Source organism: Metopolophium dirhodum, chromosome 9 (assembly GCF_019925205.1).
Source record: "Metopolophium dirhodum isolate CAU chromosome 9, ASM1992520v1, whole genome shotgun sequence".
In the NCBI taxonomy this organism is placed as follows: Eukaryota; Metazoa; Arthropoda; class Insecta; order Hemiptera; family Aphididae; genus Metopolophium; species Metopolophium dirhodum.
The window spans coordinates 21,146,563-21,168,612 of record NC_083568.1 but is presented as its reverse complement, the minus strand read 5'-3'; the positions used below and the strand labels follow the sequence as shown (position 1 = coordinate 21,168,612).

At 28.7% G+C, this 22,050-nt stretch overlaps 1 protein-coding gene across 1 annotated transcript; it reads right to left on the bottom strand.

The window, feature by feature from the left end:
* Nucleotides 1-31: 31 nt before the first annotated feature.
* Nucleotides 32-21,109, bottom strand: LOC132952486 (IDLSRF-like peptide). Its single transcript, XM_061024792.1, has 4 exons — nt 20,887-21,109; nt 8,739-8,870; nt 6,703-6,855; nt 32-2,137 (listed from the first exon to the last, which is right to left on the bottom strand). The coding sequence occupies exons 1-4, from the start codon at nt 21,011-21,013 to the stop codon at nt 1,944-1,946; spliced, it is 606 nt and encodes a 201-aa protein (XP_060880775.1). The 5' UTR covers nt 21,014-21,109; the 3' UTR covers nt 32-1,943.
* Between the last annotated feature and the right edge of the window lie 941 nt (nt 21,110-22,050).

Here is a 22,050-nt window from a genome sequence, read left to right as displayed (position 1 = left end):
GTAATACCAATTAAAAAATAATAACACAATGTACATAATAATTTAATTTTTAATGGATTATATAATTATATAATTGATTCCTTATGCGGTAATTATATTTTATAAATACCGTTTTGTATCGGATATAAACAAAAGTTATAATATAAAGGTCTATTATATAGAATAAATAGTATAAATCGTATAGAAAAAAAGAAGAAGAAAAATAAATAGTTATGATTTTTATTGAGTCGGTAAAAAATATATTGTATTCAAATGATATGTGTGTCGTGTCAGTTTAAGGTCGTTATCGTTGTTTGATAAATGAATATTTACACTTTTTACCTCACTCAATAAATTATCCTATAATTATTACATTTCGATGGTGAATCAAAGTTCATCACGATTATAAATAATTTATTAAACTATGGTTTTTTTTTTTTTTTTGGTGTTCTACTAAAAACGATGTGCCAAATGAGCATTACAAAAAGAAATTACATTCGAAAAATTAGTGTCGTTATGTTATAGAGTAGTTACCTATAGATATATAAGTAGCTATTTAAATACACACACCTATATATATGTGTAGGACATGCTTTGGTACATTGGATTGTTGGAACCGTTTACAGCGTGTTTCAGAGGTTATGATATTTCGTATATGTAAGTGTGAAAGTGTTCTTTTTTATCGTATATATTTATTATAATAAACCTCAGATAAAAACTATAGCTAATATCGTGTCAAAAACATATTTGGAGAAGAAAAAAAATATTCATATGTAGAGAAGAAAAAATATCGCACGTTGTCGATAAAGATATAATAGACTAAGTATAAGTGGTACTTGTCTGCTTTCGAAATTATATTTGTGGTTTTTTTCTCTCTTCTTTGCAGTGATACTGAGACGAATTTCGCCTCGAACAACATAAAATATAATATTATAATAATACATTTTAATGTCTGTACGTAAAATGCACACTTTTTTTATTACATCATAGATATAGCTGAAACACCCTGTGAATTATTATTTATCGCTCATTAAGTGTTATATTATGAAATGGTAGTATAAAAATGTAATATTATTACTTCTACGATGATGACGCGTGTATACCTTAAAAATGTATAAAAATGAATATTATTAAAAATGTTATAATAATAATATTAATTAAGTTTTAAAGAAAACACTGGTACCTACCTATAATATAATATTATAAACAACGTAAACGTCGTATAGGCGCTGTAGTAAAATACCTACTCGGAGTGTCGGTTATTGTAACTTATACATCACGTATTTACGATGGACAGGTATTATAAATGAATTATATTTGTCCGTAAATTAATTGAATCTCGGAGTCGGGCCGTAAAACATTACTTAGAATAAGTTAAGATTGAAATGTAATAATAAATATTATGAAAAAGTCGTACGCCTTAATAATGCGAGATGATAAACAAGCAAAACAGGGTATAAAATTGCGTTATTAAAAAAAAGAAAACAAACAGGCGTATTATAATGGCTCATTGGGCACGCGTTGTTAAGACAAATGATATATTCAACACAGATTTATAATGATATATTTTTAATTTAATACATTTTGTATAACTATAGATAATATTAATAGTAATAATAATAATAAATGTTTGATATTAAAAAGATATGTTTAAAGTTGTACATGATATGATATGTATAGTGTTAGTTTTATTTTTGATATGTATTGTGTGATTCAAAACCGAATGTATACGATTAAAATAGTATAATGTTATAATATATAGTTCGCTTTAATTGACCGAAAATAATTAGGGAAGTTATGTCCGGAATACCGTGGAATTCGTGACGAAGGGAGTGGACGAAATAATAATTTTTTTTTTCTGAAATCTTGGATGGATATTCGTATATAGGTAGGTAATATAAATAGGAATAGAAAATTACAGAGGATATTATAATTGTATACAAATCCGATATTTTTTTAGTAAATTAATCTAGAAAGCCGGTGTTGACTAGCTTTTCGAGGAAAAACTTCACATCGCCTAGTTCAGAGTCTTTGATGCCCAGGCTCTTTAACATGCCGATGTCACCGTTCTCAACGGCGATGAACACCGAACGCAAATGCTCCAAGTCAGATCTCATTAGATGGAGAGCAGCACCGAAGTCCTCGATTGTTTGTGATTCTGTAAGCACAATAATATACGCGTTACACATTTATAGATTAATTAAATATTACCGTTCTGTTTAAATATTACATTTTTATTTCGATATATAAGAACAACTTGTTCAATCTGTAACAAACTAGGTAGGTAGTAGGTACATATACCAATTAGTTATTACCAGGGCCGGATTTAGGGTTGTAGGATGGGCCCCAGGGCCCATATAAGATTGATAAACTTACTGCAAAAGGTACTTATTTTGTGGAGGCCTCTTATTAATTGAATCTCGTGGACGCCCCGTGCCCCCCTCCCTAAATCTGGCCCTGGTTATTACTTTGTTAAAAATAATAACTACCTAATAAATATAATAAATAGCATTATTCAATTATTATTATGTATATAATATAACCTGGAGTATCTCCAGGAGTCTCCGGATATAAATGTAAATCGGTTATCGAACGATTGAGAGCATTACCTACACCTTTTAGGCCGAACGATTGAGAACACTTTAAATTCACAAAGAACTCACCGCTTACCTACCTATTAACAAATTAATCCGATCAAGAACGAATATACGTTCAACGTTGCCATATCACTTAATTAGCTATCGAACAATTCAGCATGGTTCATTTTTTTTAACTGACGATTTAAGTGTAAAAAAAGTGATAATAATTATATTGTTGAAATAAGTTGTAATAATTAATAAAATGTGTGATAAAATATTCAAAGCCAATCATGAATATTAAAATAATAGAATCTTAATCTTATAAAAATATGTCTGTATAAATAATGGATTATTAATTAATATTAAGTTACATATACATAGTTATTAGTTGTATGTGTCAATTCCTGGATAGTGTTAGCCAACATATTTGAAATATTTGAATACATTTACTGAATTTTTATCACGTACCTATTATAATATTATATATTTTTATTGTTTAATATTTTGTCTTTTAATCTTGTATGAACCTGTACAAAATATTATATAAACTATAAATTCCATACTAATCATAGTAATATGAAAGTAATACTAGGAACACTATCTTTGGCCAAACAAATGGGGTGTTAAAACAATATGTGCTACACCTGACCAGAAACTGATTTTAGTCATCAAATTGTTTTGAAATCATAAATACCTAATAAATATAAAGGTAACCTAGATCCCCCCCCCCCCCCCATATGCCAGTGCGTCGATACGTTATAATTTATAATATATTCTTTTTACCTATCTATATGTTTTTGTATGTGTGACGCCATGATTTTTTTTATTGTAATCCGGGGCTTTGTATGCCAGTGGAATATAAAAATTAAAATGAATTATCAAATTAATTTGATTATTCTTTTAATCGAATCTGGATGAAAGTTGGGAGCTGATAATATTTGGACCGGAAGGTTGCATTTTACTTTAAAGTTTCAATTAGTGTGGCATGCAATTATAATAGGTATTATAATGTTATATACTTTTACTGTTAGGCGAACTCCGCAATCCGCTGCACGAGCGAAGGCACATATTATATGGGTAATAGTTATTTTTTGACATAATATTATATTATTATACCCATTCTTCAATTTTCGTAAGCCACGATACAGTATTATTAACTACTGAAATAATTAAGAAAAAACGGAAAATAAATTAAGTGGTCGGAGACCTTTAAATTGCCAAAGCCAAAACGTAAGTAATGACATAAAACTGTAAAGAGAAGATGTTCGCTAAAAATTCGGGTTTGGAAAATTATTTACTGGATAGGTTACTGACATTATCTACTGGCTTACATAATTAGTATATTCTGTCCGTATACGTAAATACGTAATACAATATAATAGTTGTTTCCAAAAACATCACCAAAGATTAACATATTTTAATAGGTTCAATTATTATGTGGAACTACCTACATATTTACAGTGACAAAATCGTCATGAAATAAGTGGGTAGACTGGGTTTTATACTGCAGGGTTACAAACATTACATCGGAAAAAAGAATCTGAACAAAACTTAATTTATCCAAAACAGTCAACATAAATAAGTAAAAACATCGTTATTGTTAACTTATATCTATTCACGGTTGTGAGTTTTTCAAAACCTACTAGGATGTTCAAATCACCAGCTTAACCAGAATAAAGTATTACTTCTATATACATATACCTATGCATAGATGTACCTATATAGAGTACCTAACTATCTCTGTTCAATTTATTGTCGGTATAGATGTGAATATTTGATTGCAATTTTCGAGCTATTCTACTATTCATAAACCGTGGCCCGACAAATCGTTTTGATTTTTATAATATTTTGGTCGATCATATTGTAATCTTCATAAACTTGTACATCTGCAGTGTGACAGAGCAAGCAGTTTTACAATGGGTTTTTACTATTGACCAAAACTATTCCAGGTATAGTAAAAATGTTATTGACTGCACCACTATACTTTATGGAGAATTAATCACAGGTGGTATAGATTATTCTATAAGAAATTCTCCATAAATATTTCATATAAAAATGTGAAAAAGTTTACTGGGAGCCGTGACCTTACTGGACTGCCCGGATCGATTGCAGACGGATGGTGCAAAAAAACGTTTTCTACAATAATTTGTAATTCAAAAATCAGTAAATACACCTTTGACTTTTTTTCATGACCTTATAAACTTGCAATGGTCATCATTGTCATCAAATATAATAATACAATAGTATAATTTTGGTACTGGCTTGCGGAAACATATGCTAAGCAATATGAATGCCCGGTATCAGGTAAATACTAGGATTTGTATCTGTGACCCATGCTGTTGACATTATAAATAAGTTCAATATTAGTTTTAAGTATTGATAATTACCAAAGTTTTATTTTTACTAGTGTCTAGTTTAGACTCGGTAATGCATTAACCGTAAGTAATAATTATTAGTGCTGGCAAGTATTCAGATGTACTATACACCTTTGAATTATTAATTAGCCACCAAATTAATGATGTCACGCTTTTCAATTGTAACAAAAAATGTTCTATAAACGAATTATATTTAACCAGAAACTCTGTATACTACATACGAGCTAAGCTCAGTTTTAATACGTATCAGCTCTTATTTTATAGGTAGTACAATGTTATTGAATTATGCTAAAATAAAAATAATACATTATTGATTATTACAATTTGCAACTGCTTGCATTTAACCAGCTGAGTATCGACATCACGAATTAAATTATTTCGTAATACCATTGATTATATTATATACTAATAGACACGGCAATGCGTTGCTATTGCTAGGTTTTTGTTATTATGCGAGCAGTATATTATCAGGTTGGCTATCTACCTGTGGTAGACAGTGTTCGGACTTATCTAGATAAATTTATCTAGATGAATATCTAGATAATTATTTGTTCATATTTTATCTTATCTAGATAAATAGTTACAAGATATCTAAACGTTCATCTTAGATATTTTTTTTACTAATCTAAATAAATTCATCTAGATACATTTTTTATTGATAAAAATCGCGAAATTGTACAAACGCATTTAAATATTTATACAGATTCTCACACCAAGTTTATGGTTTATAAATAATGTAATTATTTTTATTTATTTCATCATTATTATTATTATGTTCCTAGTGCCCAACTAAAATATACCTAAATTTAAAACCCATTTAAAAAAATTGTATCTTTTTTTTATCTAGATAAAAAAGTATTTATCTTTATCTTTATCTAGATTAAAAAGTATTTATCTTTATCTTTATCTAGATAAAAAAGTATTTATCTTTATCTTTATCTAGATAAATATGAGTTAAGTTATCTTTTATCTCTATCTAGATACATTAGAGTTGCATTATCTTTATCTTTATCTAGATAAAAACTACTTATCTAATCCGAACACTGGTGGTAGATCGCGGAACCGCGTGGTGCATGCGTAAGTTAATACTAAAGATCAAAATATCAAAAAATTTTTCCACCGAAATTTCCACTCGATACATTCTGTACTGAAATAAACTGGCTTTTTGCATTAATAATAATAGTTATTTTTATTAAAACTAAATAAAATTTTATAAAACTAATAGCAACCATTTATAAACAACAAAAAAATAATAATAATAATCTCAAAATCCCTGTTTGAGAACTCCCCTGGGCTGGCCCTCATATTTACCTTATTCGCGATAAAATGTAGCCTATCTTCTTCCCCGAGGTTTAATTTATCTCTGTACCAAATTTCATCTCAATCGGATGAATGGTTTACGAATGCATAAAGGACACAGTCAATCGTAAACATATTGTGTTTTTTTTTTTTTATACAAACTATGTTATATTCAATTAATATTAATTACCTAACCTAACCTAACCTAACCTTTTTTAAGTGAGTAAGTGGATGTCGCTCTGCTGTACAGTAGGTTACAAGTGGGTCAATGTATAATGGATTGTATTTAATTTGAATTCAATGATATAATATATTGTATAAGAAAAACAATTCTGACCGGAAGTTCTAAAAATATTTTCTCACACTATATATAAAATATAATATACAATTTTATTCATTCGTAATTTAACCATTTAACTAAATGAATACTTAGTTGAATTGAATCGACTTTAGAATACATTTTTACGTACCAGAAAGAGTGATTGCAACTTTTTCGACGCCTCCTAATGGTTCCAACGCGTCTCTGGCTTTGCTGCCAAATAATTTTTCCAAGTAGTTTGGTCCATGACTAGCTAAAAGTGACTGTAAAAAACTTGCTGTTTCTTCAACCGGTGGTCGTTTAGCTGAAAATCATATAAAATTATTTTATATGATTATTTTATATAAATAATTTATAGAATATCCAAATAATATAAAACAGTTTAATTAATTTTAATCATTTAAATTAACCAACTAACATTTTTATTACTTTATATGTTTAAACAATTAAGCTTTTTTAAAATTAAGTATTACGTTTGATTATGTAAAAACAAACAATAATAATTTTTTTTTGATAATATTCATATATTTGTAAATTTTTAATTTATATTTTTAATTACCTATATAAATTGCCTAAATCGTATTAATGTTTTTTTGATTTACATCGTTATCAGTTATCACTTATTGCATAATTTTACTTACCGTGACCTATACTATTAACTATAATATGAAACTGTGTCGAACCAATAAACACTTACCTACTATATTACTGAAAGTATAAGGCAAGTTGCAGAATTTTTTATGAAATCATTAATCATAAAAATAACTACTGAATTATGTAAATTTGTATTTGTCACGTAACGTATTAATAATATTGCATAGGTATTAAAATAATGTGTGCACTGTACATATAACTTGCAAGTCGTAATTTGTTAATTTTAAAAGTAAAAAACCATTAATTATGTAAATACGTCTTTGAACCAATTAACTAGTTATTGATTTATTAATTGTTTCTTTATTCCTAAAGTTATTATATTATTTAAATAGCTTTTGCGTAATTGGTATTTATTTTTATTTTTATTTTCAACTAAACATATTTTTAAATAAAAACTCATACATCTTATATTCAAAAAACAATTTTAAATGGATGTCAATTCACCCAACATTTTACAAGATATTGCTGATAATGTTGGAGCTTACTCAAATTGTTTACTTTTTTTTGTGGTTTAATGTTTTATTTTCAAAAATTACTAATATATTCAAAAAATGTAATGGTAAAATGTTATCGTCTCGCCGATCATATTTCACAGATATTAGAAATTCTTTCAAACACTTGTTTAAATAGGTACCATAATATTAACTTAATTTATGTTAACATTTGCTAAGTCAATCATACTTTAATAAGACATCCTTAAGTAGAATTTACAATCTAATAAACTTTTTAAGCCTTATGGTTACAAAGAAAATCTTTCTATAATTGTAATTTATAATAAAAATAGTTTTGCTCAACTAATTCAGATTTCAGAATATAAAGTGTAATTTATCAAAAGTCAAAAATATGAAATATTAAAAGTGGAACTTGTTATTATTTATTAAGGTTACCTACTTTTAGATAACAGTAAAATTTTAGTAGTAAAATAAGCATAAGTAATAACTGTTGAATAGTAGACATTTTAGTAAATTAGTTAACATTGAACACGATATATATTACAAATGCACGTACTTATTACAAAGCCTCTATTTACCTCATTAAAAAGCTAAATTTAGCTAATTTTTTTTGAATTAATTTTTAAAAAAAAACCAGTTAGTTGTATATATATATTATAGGTACATATTAGTGTGTTAGAGTTCATACTAAAAACAGGTGAAATAGGGAATTTAAATTTATTTATTAAGGTATCATAAACTATTTTGTCATGCTAATACTTGTGGCTTTAATCATATTATATGATATTATACTAAGTTAATTACTATCCATTAAAGGATTAAGAAACTTTGCAGTAATTGTTTATTATTCTGTGAAATTCGTTAATATATCGTATTAAATAGTTTATATACGTGTTTCAATAAATACGACGTCAGTATATAAAATTAGTTTAAATAGATTAAACGACAAAAAAAACTACCTAATAAATAGATCTAAGACAAACGTTTTGTAATGTGCAAAAAAAAGAAAATGTTAACACCGGAGTTTAGCTGTTCAAAATATACGTTAAGTAAATATAAATACATAAAGTAGTAATGTTACCCGCAGTGCAAAGTCTGGCATCTTCATCATAACCATCTGGACAATCAGGTGCTCCGTCACATAAATATTGAATAGAAATACAAGCGCCGTTTCCAGGACATTTGAATGGTTCATATGGGTGGCATGGTTCTCCTAAAATGAATTTAAAAATGTCCAATTAATAAATCTTTGTAATTTAACTAACAATTTGGAATTAATTTTCAAACTGTTTAAAATAATTGATTTAAAATAATAATATTAGGCACCTATACATAGGTTGTAAAATATCAACTTCTTATTTAATAGTTTCTACTAATTGACATGTTTTATGCCTTCGATTTGATTTTCTTTAACCATCAAGTACCTATCTAACTATATTTTTCTGTTTGTTTTTAAAGTATAACTACTGCATAATATTGCCACTTGTAGAAATTATGTTTAATTTACATTAAATACGCATTACACACATCAAGGTAAATGCAAGTTTCCCGTGAACGGTTAAATATTTTTTTTTGAGAAAATACCGATACCCTTTATTTAGAAGTTATAATTCTTCCACCTTATGTGTTCATCTCACACAAACACATTATTTTGTGACTATACACTCTTTTTGGCTTGTGTATTAAACTATAAGTTATAAGTTATAACTGTATAACTGCACGCGTACGATAATATGATATGCATCCCTCTAGGGTGTCACCACTCAACATTCCTATCACTATCGTTTAATATTTGCAGCCTCTCCCCGAAATGTATGAATTCACATCCGTCACGCACTGTCGTCGGTGGCTTTCATTTGATTACGTTCGATTTCCTATTTCTGATTCTGAACAACAATATAATAATAATAATAATGTGCAGGTACTTACGAGCACCTACGGACGGCATTGATATATTACTGGCTTGTCTATCGACGTGTCAAACTATCAAGTCAAAATCGACATTTTGTTTGAATCTATTAATAGCTCTCGCCGATGAACGCCGCAGTGACTGCGCGTTCTTTCATTTTACAGCTTTTACCTGCTACCGCGGTAAAATGACATATTTTCTAAATTCTATCACCGCACTCAATAATTCATTAATATTTGGTCTGTTATGCGGCGTTACACGTACGGAGGTATACGCCAATGCGGCCATATTTATGTTTAGCGTAAAATATACTTGAGTAACCAAAAAGTTTTCATCCGAAGCCAAGACGACATAATGCAATAGGTACTCGATGATACGATTGCAGGAGCGACGAGTTATTTAGAATTCATTCCGATGGAAACAAATAATTAATGAAAATACATATTGTATCATCCTTGCTAGAGACTAGCTAGAATGTCTTATATTATTTCATCATCTTGTTGTTCGAGTTACAAATATTATATAATTGTGGTGATACCGATATCGTCATATCTATTAAATATTAGGTAACCATAAAACACAATTTGTTGTGATGCGCATCCTAATTCGTATAATTAATTATTAATTTGACGTCTTAGAAAATAAAAGAGAACAGTGTTCAGCGGAAAAAAAGACATAATTTAGATCAGTTATAGTGACACTGATTGGGCGGCAGTTACGATAATAATAACACCATTCTAATCCGAATGTGTATAGATGAGTTTCACTCATATATGTAGAATGTCTTATTCATAAAGATTTGGTATTGCGGAATAACGTCTGTTGTTTTAGGTGTCTAATAATATGTTGTAATTCAATAACGGGCGTTAACTCGGAACGAGGATTCAATGACGGTGTCGGTGGCGGCTTTCGTATTAATTAATCTCCACAACGTTTGAAATTAAACTCGAACGTCGATGACTTGTTGTGAAAGATAAACTAATACATTGCAAACGTGTATATAAGGGGATATTGAAAACTTAGGTAATATACTGGTTTTGCCACATTGCAACTCAACGCTTGTTATAAATAATTAATAGTTGTTGAGGTTCTAGACTGTTCATGCAAACCACTTTATAGATGGATGGGTACACCTAAACAATTTAATCGACTAATTAATTAATCATTAAACAATAGAAAATTAATATTTTCGTACACAATATCCGGGCTTAGGCGTATCGCAAACATAGGTACCAAATTAACCTTTAACATTAAAATAGATTATTATTTATATAGTTCATATTCTGGATGATTTGATAAAATACATTTTAAATTCTCAACAATTATGTATTAGCATTCTGTTTCGATAACATTTTTTACATTTTAAGTTAGTTAGCCACATAACCACGTCAAAAACTTTTAATCACATTTCAATATTAATTTATACTCTTAAAATATATCGACTTCCATCAATTGAAATCACGTTCCTTATCGAAAGTGTTACTTTTAATTAAATTTAGAATATTTTGATAAAAGTAGGTATAGTTTAATTATGGTTGTAAAATTATCCAACTAAAATTTGTCTGACAACGACAACGAACTTCAATTTCATAATTTATATTTCAAGTGTCCGAATTACATATTAGTTATATGATTGACTAACTTCAAAAATGATTATTCTAGTGGTTTTATATTATTTGTACTTAGTGTATGTGATAAATCTGAAAACGTAATTTCACGTATATTTTATATTATGCACAAATTAATTGCAGTCTATGCTTTACGCCTTACGGAGCTTTAGCTTTTTACTATAACGTCATTATAACGAATTGTTGATCGGTTTCCCTTCAAAAAGGATAACTTTCGAAATACTGATAGTCAGTTAGATACTTTTCTTCTGAGGAAATTAAAATGAAAAATATAGTATAGGCACATAATGTATCCGTTAGGTTAGGTGTTCCAGACTCCTGTGAAATCAATTAATTAACACCGCAAGAACTATCGACTACTCCAACACTACAAAGTATAAATTTAATTAATTAAATTCTTCGTAATAATTTACTATTAAAATATCGAAATAATATTTTTAAATTTCTGATATTTACCAAAATTATTTAATTGTTCTAGTTATTGTTTATTTATCATATTTAATAAGTTTTTAACCAACAAATTATGCAAACGTTGTATATAAACTATAAAGTTTGCTCATAATATTTTGATAAAATATTTAGGTCGGTATAAAAATATAATTTTGAAAATTCAAATAATGCAGACTTTTATATACCCAGGTAGCTGAATGTTTGAATCAGGATCACAGACATTTTTAACAAAATAACAATTTATATCCCGTCATAAAAGATAATAACACGTATTATTTATAACCAGATAAGACACTTTATCTTTCTCAAATAATTTAGTATCGCATAAATATACAATGCACATTTATATACCTGAATTCGCTACCTATATATTATCATATAATTAAAACGATGAAAACATTAGTTCATTATTAAGTTTCTGTAAATCGTGTTATTCATAATATACCTAGTATACGGTTATTATACCTATATACTTGTTAAATATACAATATACATACATATTTATTACTTGTATACCAATACTTTAATACCGTAGCTTTATACAGTACGAAGCAAGAAGCGCCCATCTTCCCTGTGTAATAAAGATTAAAGTCCTTTCGTATTGTTGTAGGTATTTATAATCTCACTAACAAATACTCAGTAATATCAAATGTAAATACATAAATATTATTAAAAAATATGATAATATAAACGTCCTGTTTAATTATATAGGTAGCTAAAACCAAAATAAAATCGATCATTAAATAGAAACAGTGTGTTTGGAAAAATATATACACATAACACATGCTATTCATTTTCGGTAGGTATGCTCTGATGAGTTATTACAATGTATTATTTATATATTTATAATATACGTACCTACCGTGTGTAGGTACATAAATAAACACATATTTTTATTTTATTTATATAAATTGTATAGAACCATGTTGAAAAGTCATCAAGAGTTAAGTATATAAAAAACATTACAGTTATTAGATTTTTATAATAGAAATATTAACACATAATATTAAAAACTCAACGTCAACGTATTATGTTTAAAGCGGTATCTGAAACTAGTTCGAATAAATGTCATTAATATTTAAGCCTATAGTGGTTTTTAAAAAAGCTTTTCGACCGGCCGTTTAGATTAAAATTTAAAATGTAAACACAACTGTGAAGAATAGTTTGATAATTGTTTTTTGTTCAAATATTTAAGTACACCACTTTGTGATATCTGTAAAACAGTGGGCATAAAACTAACAGTTGTACTCAAATAATGTTAATGCTAATTATACAATGTCTTTTAAGTCTCGTGGCCGCCGTCGAAAAAAAACTATCCTTAAAACGTCACACGAACAGGGATAAAAATAGACAGGAGAAATTAAATTAAATATTTTTATTTTTATTTGGCTTTATTTTGACAGTGCCCGATGGTTTATTGAAATCTACTGGGACAGAACAATATGCTCTTTCATATAAGACCATAGAATTAATTGCTGCTATAGCAGTACTGACATTTTTTCGACGGTTTTCGTATTACTGCTATAACAGTAATATTTAAAAGTGTCCCCCGACATCAATTTTTGAAATTACTGCTATAGCAGTACTGTCTACCAACGTGTTAAGTTAATAATAATACAAAATAACTATAATACCATTTTGTTGCGAATAACCCATTATCTTAACCATTAGCAAACATCATATCAAGTCATATACCCGGTGAAAGCTACACTCAAGCGAAAATGACAACTAAAAACACTTTTTACTGTCAAACTTTTGCCATAACAACCGACGTATACTCGTGTACATGTTCAAAATATGGCTTACTCAAATAGTCGAATGTATTTTTAAAGGAATTAAAAATATAAAAAGAAAATAAACGATTTCGAGTGAGTTTAAAATTGAAATTGACATATACCTAGTGTTTAAACTTTAAATATTATTCAGTCCACCATAATATATCATAAAAAATATTAGTAGCACTTTTCACTTTTGACCTTTTCCGCCCCACGTAAATAGTGTTGACGAACAAAAAAACAGCATTGTTGTTAAAATCAATATATATTATACGTCACCATATTTTATTATAGTATAATAAATACGTACCTATTCTGTTTATAAATTCTAAGTTGACAATAGTGACGTGCCAATTATAGTAAGATTATTATAAGTTACTCAAATAAAGTTAAAATATTTATTCATTGAAGATTATATTATATAATGGAAATTATTCTCACTTTCGAGAAGTTAACAAAAACAAAAATTATCTCGCAAATAGATAGAAACAAAAATTACTTTTTCTGATATATAATATATACATATAATAATATGCTTTCATGAATTCATATAAATGAATTATACGAACTTTTGATGATCTAAGTTTAAAAATAAATCTGTTTTAGAAATTGGAATAAAATGTAATATTCTTATATCTACCTACTAACTTCATGACCTGAAATAATATACTATTATTGTTCTATAATTGTCTATAATATGAACTAATCAACATCTTATGAAATGATTAAAAATACCAGGCACGTTAAATAAAAACCTGTACGAAAATGATTATATAGTACGAAAAGTGTAATAGAAATACAATTTGTGGAATTCGAAGTTTGAACAACCGATAAATTACTATTTCTCACAGTAAATATTGATATTTTGGTTTGTACAATAACATAGGCACCTATATATTAGATGAATGCGACAAACAAATTTATTTTTGTTTTCACTATTTTCCAATGCCGAAGTGAAATAACCGCGGAAATAAGATATACCTACGCTGGAACTTTTTGAATTCTGTTTTTATTTTATTAAATCCAATTTAATGTAGTTTTTGTTGAAAAAGAGTTGCTGCGTGGATGTCATAGGTGGTTGTTTTTTTGACATCGGTGTCAAATTCCCATCGCACGGTCGGTAATAAAAAAAACAACAACAAATGAAAAATATATTTGCAATATTTCCATCGTGTACACGTGTATACACGTTACGACATGCATACGTCATATTTTTTTTTAATCTAAAACGTGAAAATATCATCTCAGGAATATAAATTCCCAGTTGCCAGCGCCAGAATAAACTTTTCGATTGCCTATATACATCGTTGGTGGTACCTATATATCGACGTGAACCAGTATACAATATAAACATCCGGCGAGTTACAGCAATAATAATGAAAAAAATGTTTTTAAATATAAAAATGTACCTGTACCTGACTACGCGCAATTATTACGAAAATCCAGAGACACTCGCAATTGGCGGCGCACATCAGGAGCATTTCCTGATATTTTCGCCAATAATGCGCTTGGTATCCCACGGAAATAGTTTTCAACTCGAGAATACTAGCCAATATCACTTTTCCACGCGTGTTTACACGAAAAACCGTTTTCCATTTTATGTATATATTATATAATATTTATATCATGATGGTATAATACAGTATAGTAGTATATAGTTTCAGTGCTTTTACTCAGCCACCGTCGGTCGTGCGCGAAATATACTACCGAACAATGCAACCACCGCCGGAGCGTATAATATTATATTATAGAGCAGCTTTTATTCGCTCCACATGTTATGTGTACACTACGGGTCCCAAAACATTATGATAATTTGACTGTATTATTATGGCGACAGATAAGACTATGATATTGCCAGTGTGCGCTGTGCATATATTATAATATGAAAGTTGTAATTCGAAAACAGCCCGCGATATATATAGGTATATAATATATGACTGAATCGGTCGTATGTGTGTGTGTGTGCGTGTGTGCCGTGTGTAAGATAGATAGATGGATAGAGGGAGAGAGAAAATAACTAAATTATCTACAGACGTTTATCGCCGTTTCTGCTGTAGTCTGAGAGTAGAACAAGACACGGTTGTTTATGCCATTAGGAAATTAATGCAATCGTTATTGTGCCTATACGATATACCTACAGATGGCTACCATCAACAGAGTACCTATACAAATTATAAACACACGGGACAATTTCATATATTTTGCAGGATGGTATATAGTTGGCATAAAAAATATATTTTAATTAAATATGAATATTATTTTACCGGTGGATCAGGGTTTGTGATATTATTATTAAAATCAGCACTCGCGCGTAATGCAATTATTACCATGCGCGAGTTAACAACTGCAAGTTTAATAAAAACGGGTAAATAAATAACAAAACAACGTCAATAATATACATTTTTACCCTTTCACAGTTTATACATTTTAACATTTATTCAAATTCTGATTCATATAGTGTTTAAGTATATATTTAAGTACTATATTTTAAGATACTGAGGTTTTCTATACTATTAAACTATTAATTATAAGTTTAATAAGTCTTCTGTGGCGATATAAACTCCATTTCCCCTAAATAGAACCATCCTTACTATTTTACTTTAAATTGTTAAGCAAAGCATTATTTTGAAAATGTTATGTACCTAAATCAAAATTCAAACATAGCACACTTAAAATGGTATAAAAATCCAAGTTTTTTTAAATATAGTCCATATAAGTAAAATTACTAAAACTAATAATTCCAAAATCCAGAACTTAAATAAATGCTTTGTTAAAGAATAAAAGTGTGGGGGGGGGGGGGTAGGGTTCACCGTGCATGCATGGTAAATCAATCTTTATATATATTAATCTAAATTACAGCTATAAAAATAAAAGTTCATAATATTCATCCCGAAGTCACGTTATAAAATTTTATTTCAACGCATAAGATGTTTGAAATTAATAATTTTTTCAAAACAAATATACTATATAAGTAGCCTATAAAATAATTAATTGATTAGTTCTATCTAAGACACAATGAAGAATCTATTATGAAAATATAACTCTTCATAGTATTTTATAGTTATAATTTGCGTGATAAAATATTCATAATATTTTTAATTTCCAAGTAAAAATAGTGTTAAGAAATAAGTTTGTGATGCGAGAGAAAATGTTTTTGATTAAAATCAAACAAAGAGCATAAAATCTCTCAGATCTCACGGGAGCACCTAAAGGTTTTTATGAATACTATTTGTAGGTAATAAATAATTATTATTCATAAAAGATCATTTTTACTACTTATAAAATGTATATACTACGGTAAAAACTGAAAAGTTTAATTGCTCCGTTACTAAAAATAATTAGTGAAATGTTATTGAATTATAAACATATAAAATATGCTGTCAGTAATAATATAAAAAATATTAAATAAATTATATTCCTTTTCAACAGTACATATTTTATAGACTCATTTAATTTTTTCAACTAAATATTTATAATATTTTACATTAAATATTTTTGAATACATCAATATATCTAATAAATTTAATAAATTTGTCGTTTGTAATATGTTTATTTATATATAAACATTTGCGTTTTGGTTGAATTATAATATTGAAGTTAAATATTTTAATACATAATATAAGTAAATGCAAATATTGTTTTACATATTATATATAATAAGTTTATTTACTGCAAATTACATAGTTATTATTTTTTAATAATTATAAGCTAATAATCCATGGTTAAAACTATCTAATAAAGTTAACAAGTTTATTGATAATATGAAATCATATATTTCCTGTGTGAAGTTATAATGAAAAACTTTTTGTCACACGGTTCATTATTAGCTAAAATTGTAATTTATTAAAGTTAATTTAGTTTACTGAATTCCAAACTTTTTGAATTTGTAGCTTTTTGAAGGTTAATAACTTTACTACAGTAAACTTTTTGGTATTTTTAACAGTGTGAACCAAATATTTATTAGTAATTATATATATTTATGTTTTTCTTTCCAGTATTTTTCACTTGGACGCGTTCAAATATTTCAATTCCTATTAATAACCTAATTACACAAAAACCTCATAAGTAGGTACAGCTGTTTTTGGATAGTTATATAAGACCTCAAAGTTTAAATTGAAATTGACTGAGGGATGATAAAAATGATTACCAAAAATCAAAATATTGAACTATAAATTATCAATTAATTATATGAGGTAAAATGGTTTTCATTTATATTATTAAATATTTAAATCATACATTTTAATTAATTAAATTATAATATATTTCAAGTGTTCAGTGAGATGTTGTATTTTACTGTTAAATAAATGATGTACATTATGTGTACTTTGATATACATACTTGAAAGTATTATTTATTATTAAGCTTGTTCAAAATTGTGTGAAATATGTCATGGGGATATATTGTTGAGGACACTTACTGAAAACTGAGTGGTACTTGTATAATAATGAACAAGGCAAAAACAACGTTTTACTTCAAACAAAAGTTTACTTACAAGTTTACATTAAAATGAATTTATAAATCTTAACACTTACAATATAACCTTAAGGTATTTGACAATACTTTTAAATTGTATGTCATTCTGAAGTAGGTATCAAGAAAAAGCTTGAAATAAAAACTACGAAGAAATAATTATCCTATGAAAAATAAATTGCATTACAACCAGCGAAAAGTTTTCTCTTATTTATATTTTACAAAATATAATGAAATCACGAACAAGATCATCATTGAATAATTCGAATTGATTAGTTTAGACGAGTGTGGCCCAACCTTTTTGATATGTAATCCACTATATCAGACCCTTCTCCAGTCAGATGACCCTTAAAAAAAATTCTAGTTTTATTATTATATATTATAATAGGTTCTGATATAATTATATAATTTAAAGCATATTTGATTTATATTTTAGTAAAACCGAATTTAAAAAAAATACTGCTGTGGGATAGAATATTAAAATCAATTTATCGATTACGTGTGAATTCCTACGGGTCATGTAACAGGTATATTAACCACACCTATTTTTACATGCGATTTATACACGGTACCGTATAGTAAAACTTTTTTTCAAATTAACTAAGAAACTTGTATTTATATTAAAATAAATAAAAACGTGGGTTGCGACATTTTAAAATAAAGTAATAAGATTTAATAGAAGATTTTAATACTCTTTGTAATATAATGTTTGGTTAGGTAAGTTGTTAACCTAATCTAAAAAGTTTTGTAATATTATTATCATTTTTTTTTTCTTTATTTTAGTTCAAAATTAGTTGGTACCTATTTTTATAATGAGTTCAATATTTATAAACATAAATTTGATAGTTTAAGTGAAAACCACATATTATTGTTTTTTAATACCTAACATAGGCGGATATTTGGTCACATCCGTGGGGGGCGGGCTTAACATTTTCGTCTTATCCACTAGCATAAACATACATTTTTAAACGCTTCTACCTACTAACTAGTGGCTACTCAGTACTCCTACTTTATTCTTGCAGAGGCACCAAGTATATATAGGTATATTAAAATACAAAATTTATTTTGACATTTAGTGTGGTTTGTTACATTCTGGGGGGGGGGGTTAGCCCCCCCCCCCCCAAGTCACCACAATATTCGCCTATGATACCTAAATAAAACAACGTAAATATATGCGTATATGCAATTTAATATTACTGAAGTTACGCATTAATTTATTTTTATTTGTTAAGTTGATTGGTAATAATGTTATATTATGTATAGTATATGTATGAGTGAGCCATGCAATAAAACGGGAACTTTTATATGTTTTTCATAGACTCTTTTCACACACCATACACGTTATAAGGACTATTCAATACCTAAGTAAATACATTTCTTTTTTGCATTAAATATTAAATATATCAATATATTGTATTATATTATTCATAGTCAATGAGCGCCCTTAAACTAAAAACTAACCATTAGTTTATTAATATTATCTGTCAACAGAATGTATAGTATATATATTATATACTATATAGCGTACACGAATATGAGTAATGCGATTACAATCATTGTTGTTTGTAATCCTACACACTGGTGTAGTGAAATTGCATATACAACACGCCGTCAGTGGATTGCTGTTAAATTTGAATACAGAAGTAATTTTCTTAACTGTTGTATAATATTCAAGCACTTTGAATCGTGATGTTTTTGTTAAACATCTTATTTACAGAACAATGAACATGCATAAATATATTATTATTAAATTAAAAATAATTAGAACAATTGAAACGTCGCAACTATTGACACTGTCTAATTATGACTAAAGTCACTATACTAACTCCAATAAAATGACATTATCTCATCATTAGCTTGTAATATATGTAATTTATTAGCATGTAGTACATTTATATTTTCAAAGTTATTTTGGAATCATTTATTTTTTTATTTTATAGTTAATATTATTAAATAAATAAAATATGTATAATATATTATAATATTCGTATAAATATATAATATGTATAATAATAGTAATTGTGTTTTTAACAAATTATAATTTATAATTGAACAGAAATTGTGACTGATGTAATGAAATAATAACATTGTTTTTATATTAATTTAAAAATGATAGTAACAATAAATTATTTATTATCCGTGCTAACTATAGCTAAATGAATTCTACACAGATACCAAACAATAAACAGACAAATCGTTCCTTACAATAATACAATGATACATTTTCAACTTTATCCGGAACATACATAATACATATTCATATAAACTGCAGTTATTTATATAGTTATAATTTTATAAAAATACTAGATAAAATGAAGCTCTAGACCATTTAATTTAAATAAAAATAAAACTATTTAAAATAAATATTTTTTGTGCATTGGGACTAGATAGTAGTAAATATATAGCTAACATTTCAAACCAAATAATAACAAACAATATTATAGCTATACATTTTTTAATTAAAAACTAAATAAATATAGTATATTGTTAGGTTCTGTGCAGTATCGTAAATAATATGATTCCGCACTCTTTTTGGATTCAGGGGGATTTTAGAGGTGAATAGAAATAAATGACCTAACCCACAGTGTGTAACTACCAGAGCACACATGAGTATACTTTTTGAGTCGTCCCGATATTATCGGAAAAGGACCGCGTGGAAATCAAAGAAACCAGCCTAGATGATGGAGATGGATTACAAATAACAGCGTATAGGTACAACGGAACGCAAAGTTGCGTGGACGGTCCTCGGATTATTGCGTTTATGCGTGTACTACCTAAATATTTTTAGGGTCAATGAAATTATGTCCGAATGGAGTGACCGGGTGATTATTATGAACACGGAATATCGGGTATACCGAATATTATACATACGTGCAACACAACCCTCCGGGGACCTGTACGCACACACATATATTTATTATCGCATCAGCTATGACGCGCGCGTTTTATTATACTTAGATTATATTATTATTAAAGTAGACAAAAATCGCAACGTACCTATGTTCCTTTTTGCGTGTATGTGCCCGTACAGTTTGTTGAGATCGAGCGCAGAAACAATAAGGCCGCCACCACAGCAGCACAAGATCATCGCGGCGGTCAGGATGAGCTGCTGCTGCCTCGCCATGATATCGTCTGTCGGCTCGGACGGTGTGACACTGAGTGTGTATGCTTGCGTGTGAGCGTCGTGTCGGTCGCGAGTTTCCCGTGACGGCGACGGCCAACACCCAAGCAATGATAGCGCGCCGGCGCCGGGCACCGCAAACAGTCGAACGTATATTTAGTCGTCACCGCCCCCTGTTCCTGCTCCTCCTCGTCCTGCACCTCCACGTCCTACTCCTACTCCTCCTCTTCCTTCCGACATCCTTCTCTTCATCTACTCGTTCACCGCCGCCCACTCTACCCACCCTGTACACTTCTACGTCTCTAGCCACCACTGCAGCCGACGCCGCCCGTCATAGCTTTTTGTGTGTTGTAGTCCGCACGCTAACAGGTAGGCTGCGCCGTTATAGTTGTTGCACAGCTATATAGCCCGAGCAGCACCGCACCGTACCGCACCGTAGGGGTTTTCGCGTTAACAGCGGCACAGTCGGACTCATGAAAGTGGTTAGATGGTGGTGGTGTGGCGGGAGGATGACGGTGTGGATGGCAGGAGGAATGGTGGTAGACGATGTAGGGGGTGAGAGTTTGCGAGTAGTATGCGGATTATCGGACATTTCCCCCGTCTGCCGCACTCCGTAATGTAATGAAGAAACGCCGCCACCGTGTCGGTTAACCTACGCGTTTTGCTATGAAACGAAAAATAAAATAAATTCGTCACTGTGCTCGCCTAGACATAATAATATGTTTTGAGACATTCTCATCGGTTCGTCGGGGATTTTATTTTTTATGAATCATATCGTCTAACGTCTATCACTCAAAACATACTTTTAAAATTATATATTATAGTTACACATTATATGCTTATTGTACCTAACCTATACATACTCGTACAATATTGTATATTTCAATATATACTCATTATACACTACACGTCTGTACTGTATAATGCGTATACTATAAATACTAATATTTAATATGTATATATTGTGCAGAAGTACTAGTATATACGAACACGCCATAGGCAATATGCGCAAATCTCCATGGTAACGTTGTCACCGTTAT

Excerpts from the sequence above, each read along its gene's own strand:
- LOC132952486 (XM_061024792.1), bottom strand. The coding sequence starts at position 21,013 with ATGGCGAGGCAGCAGCAGCTCATCCTGACCGCCGCGATGATCTTGTGC. Across the intron at positions 8,871-20,886 it reads ACACGCAAAAAGGAACATAG|GAGAACCATGCCACCCATAT; the intron begins GTACGTTGCGAT and ends AATTCATTTTAG. Across the intron at positions 2,138-6,702 it reads AGTTGCAATCACTCTTTCTG|AATCACAAACAATCGAGGAC; the intron begins GTACGTAAAAAT and ends TTGTGCTTACAG.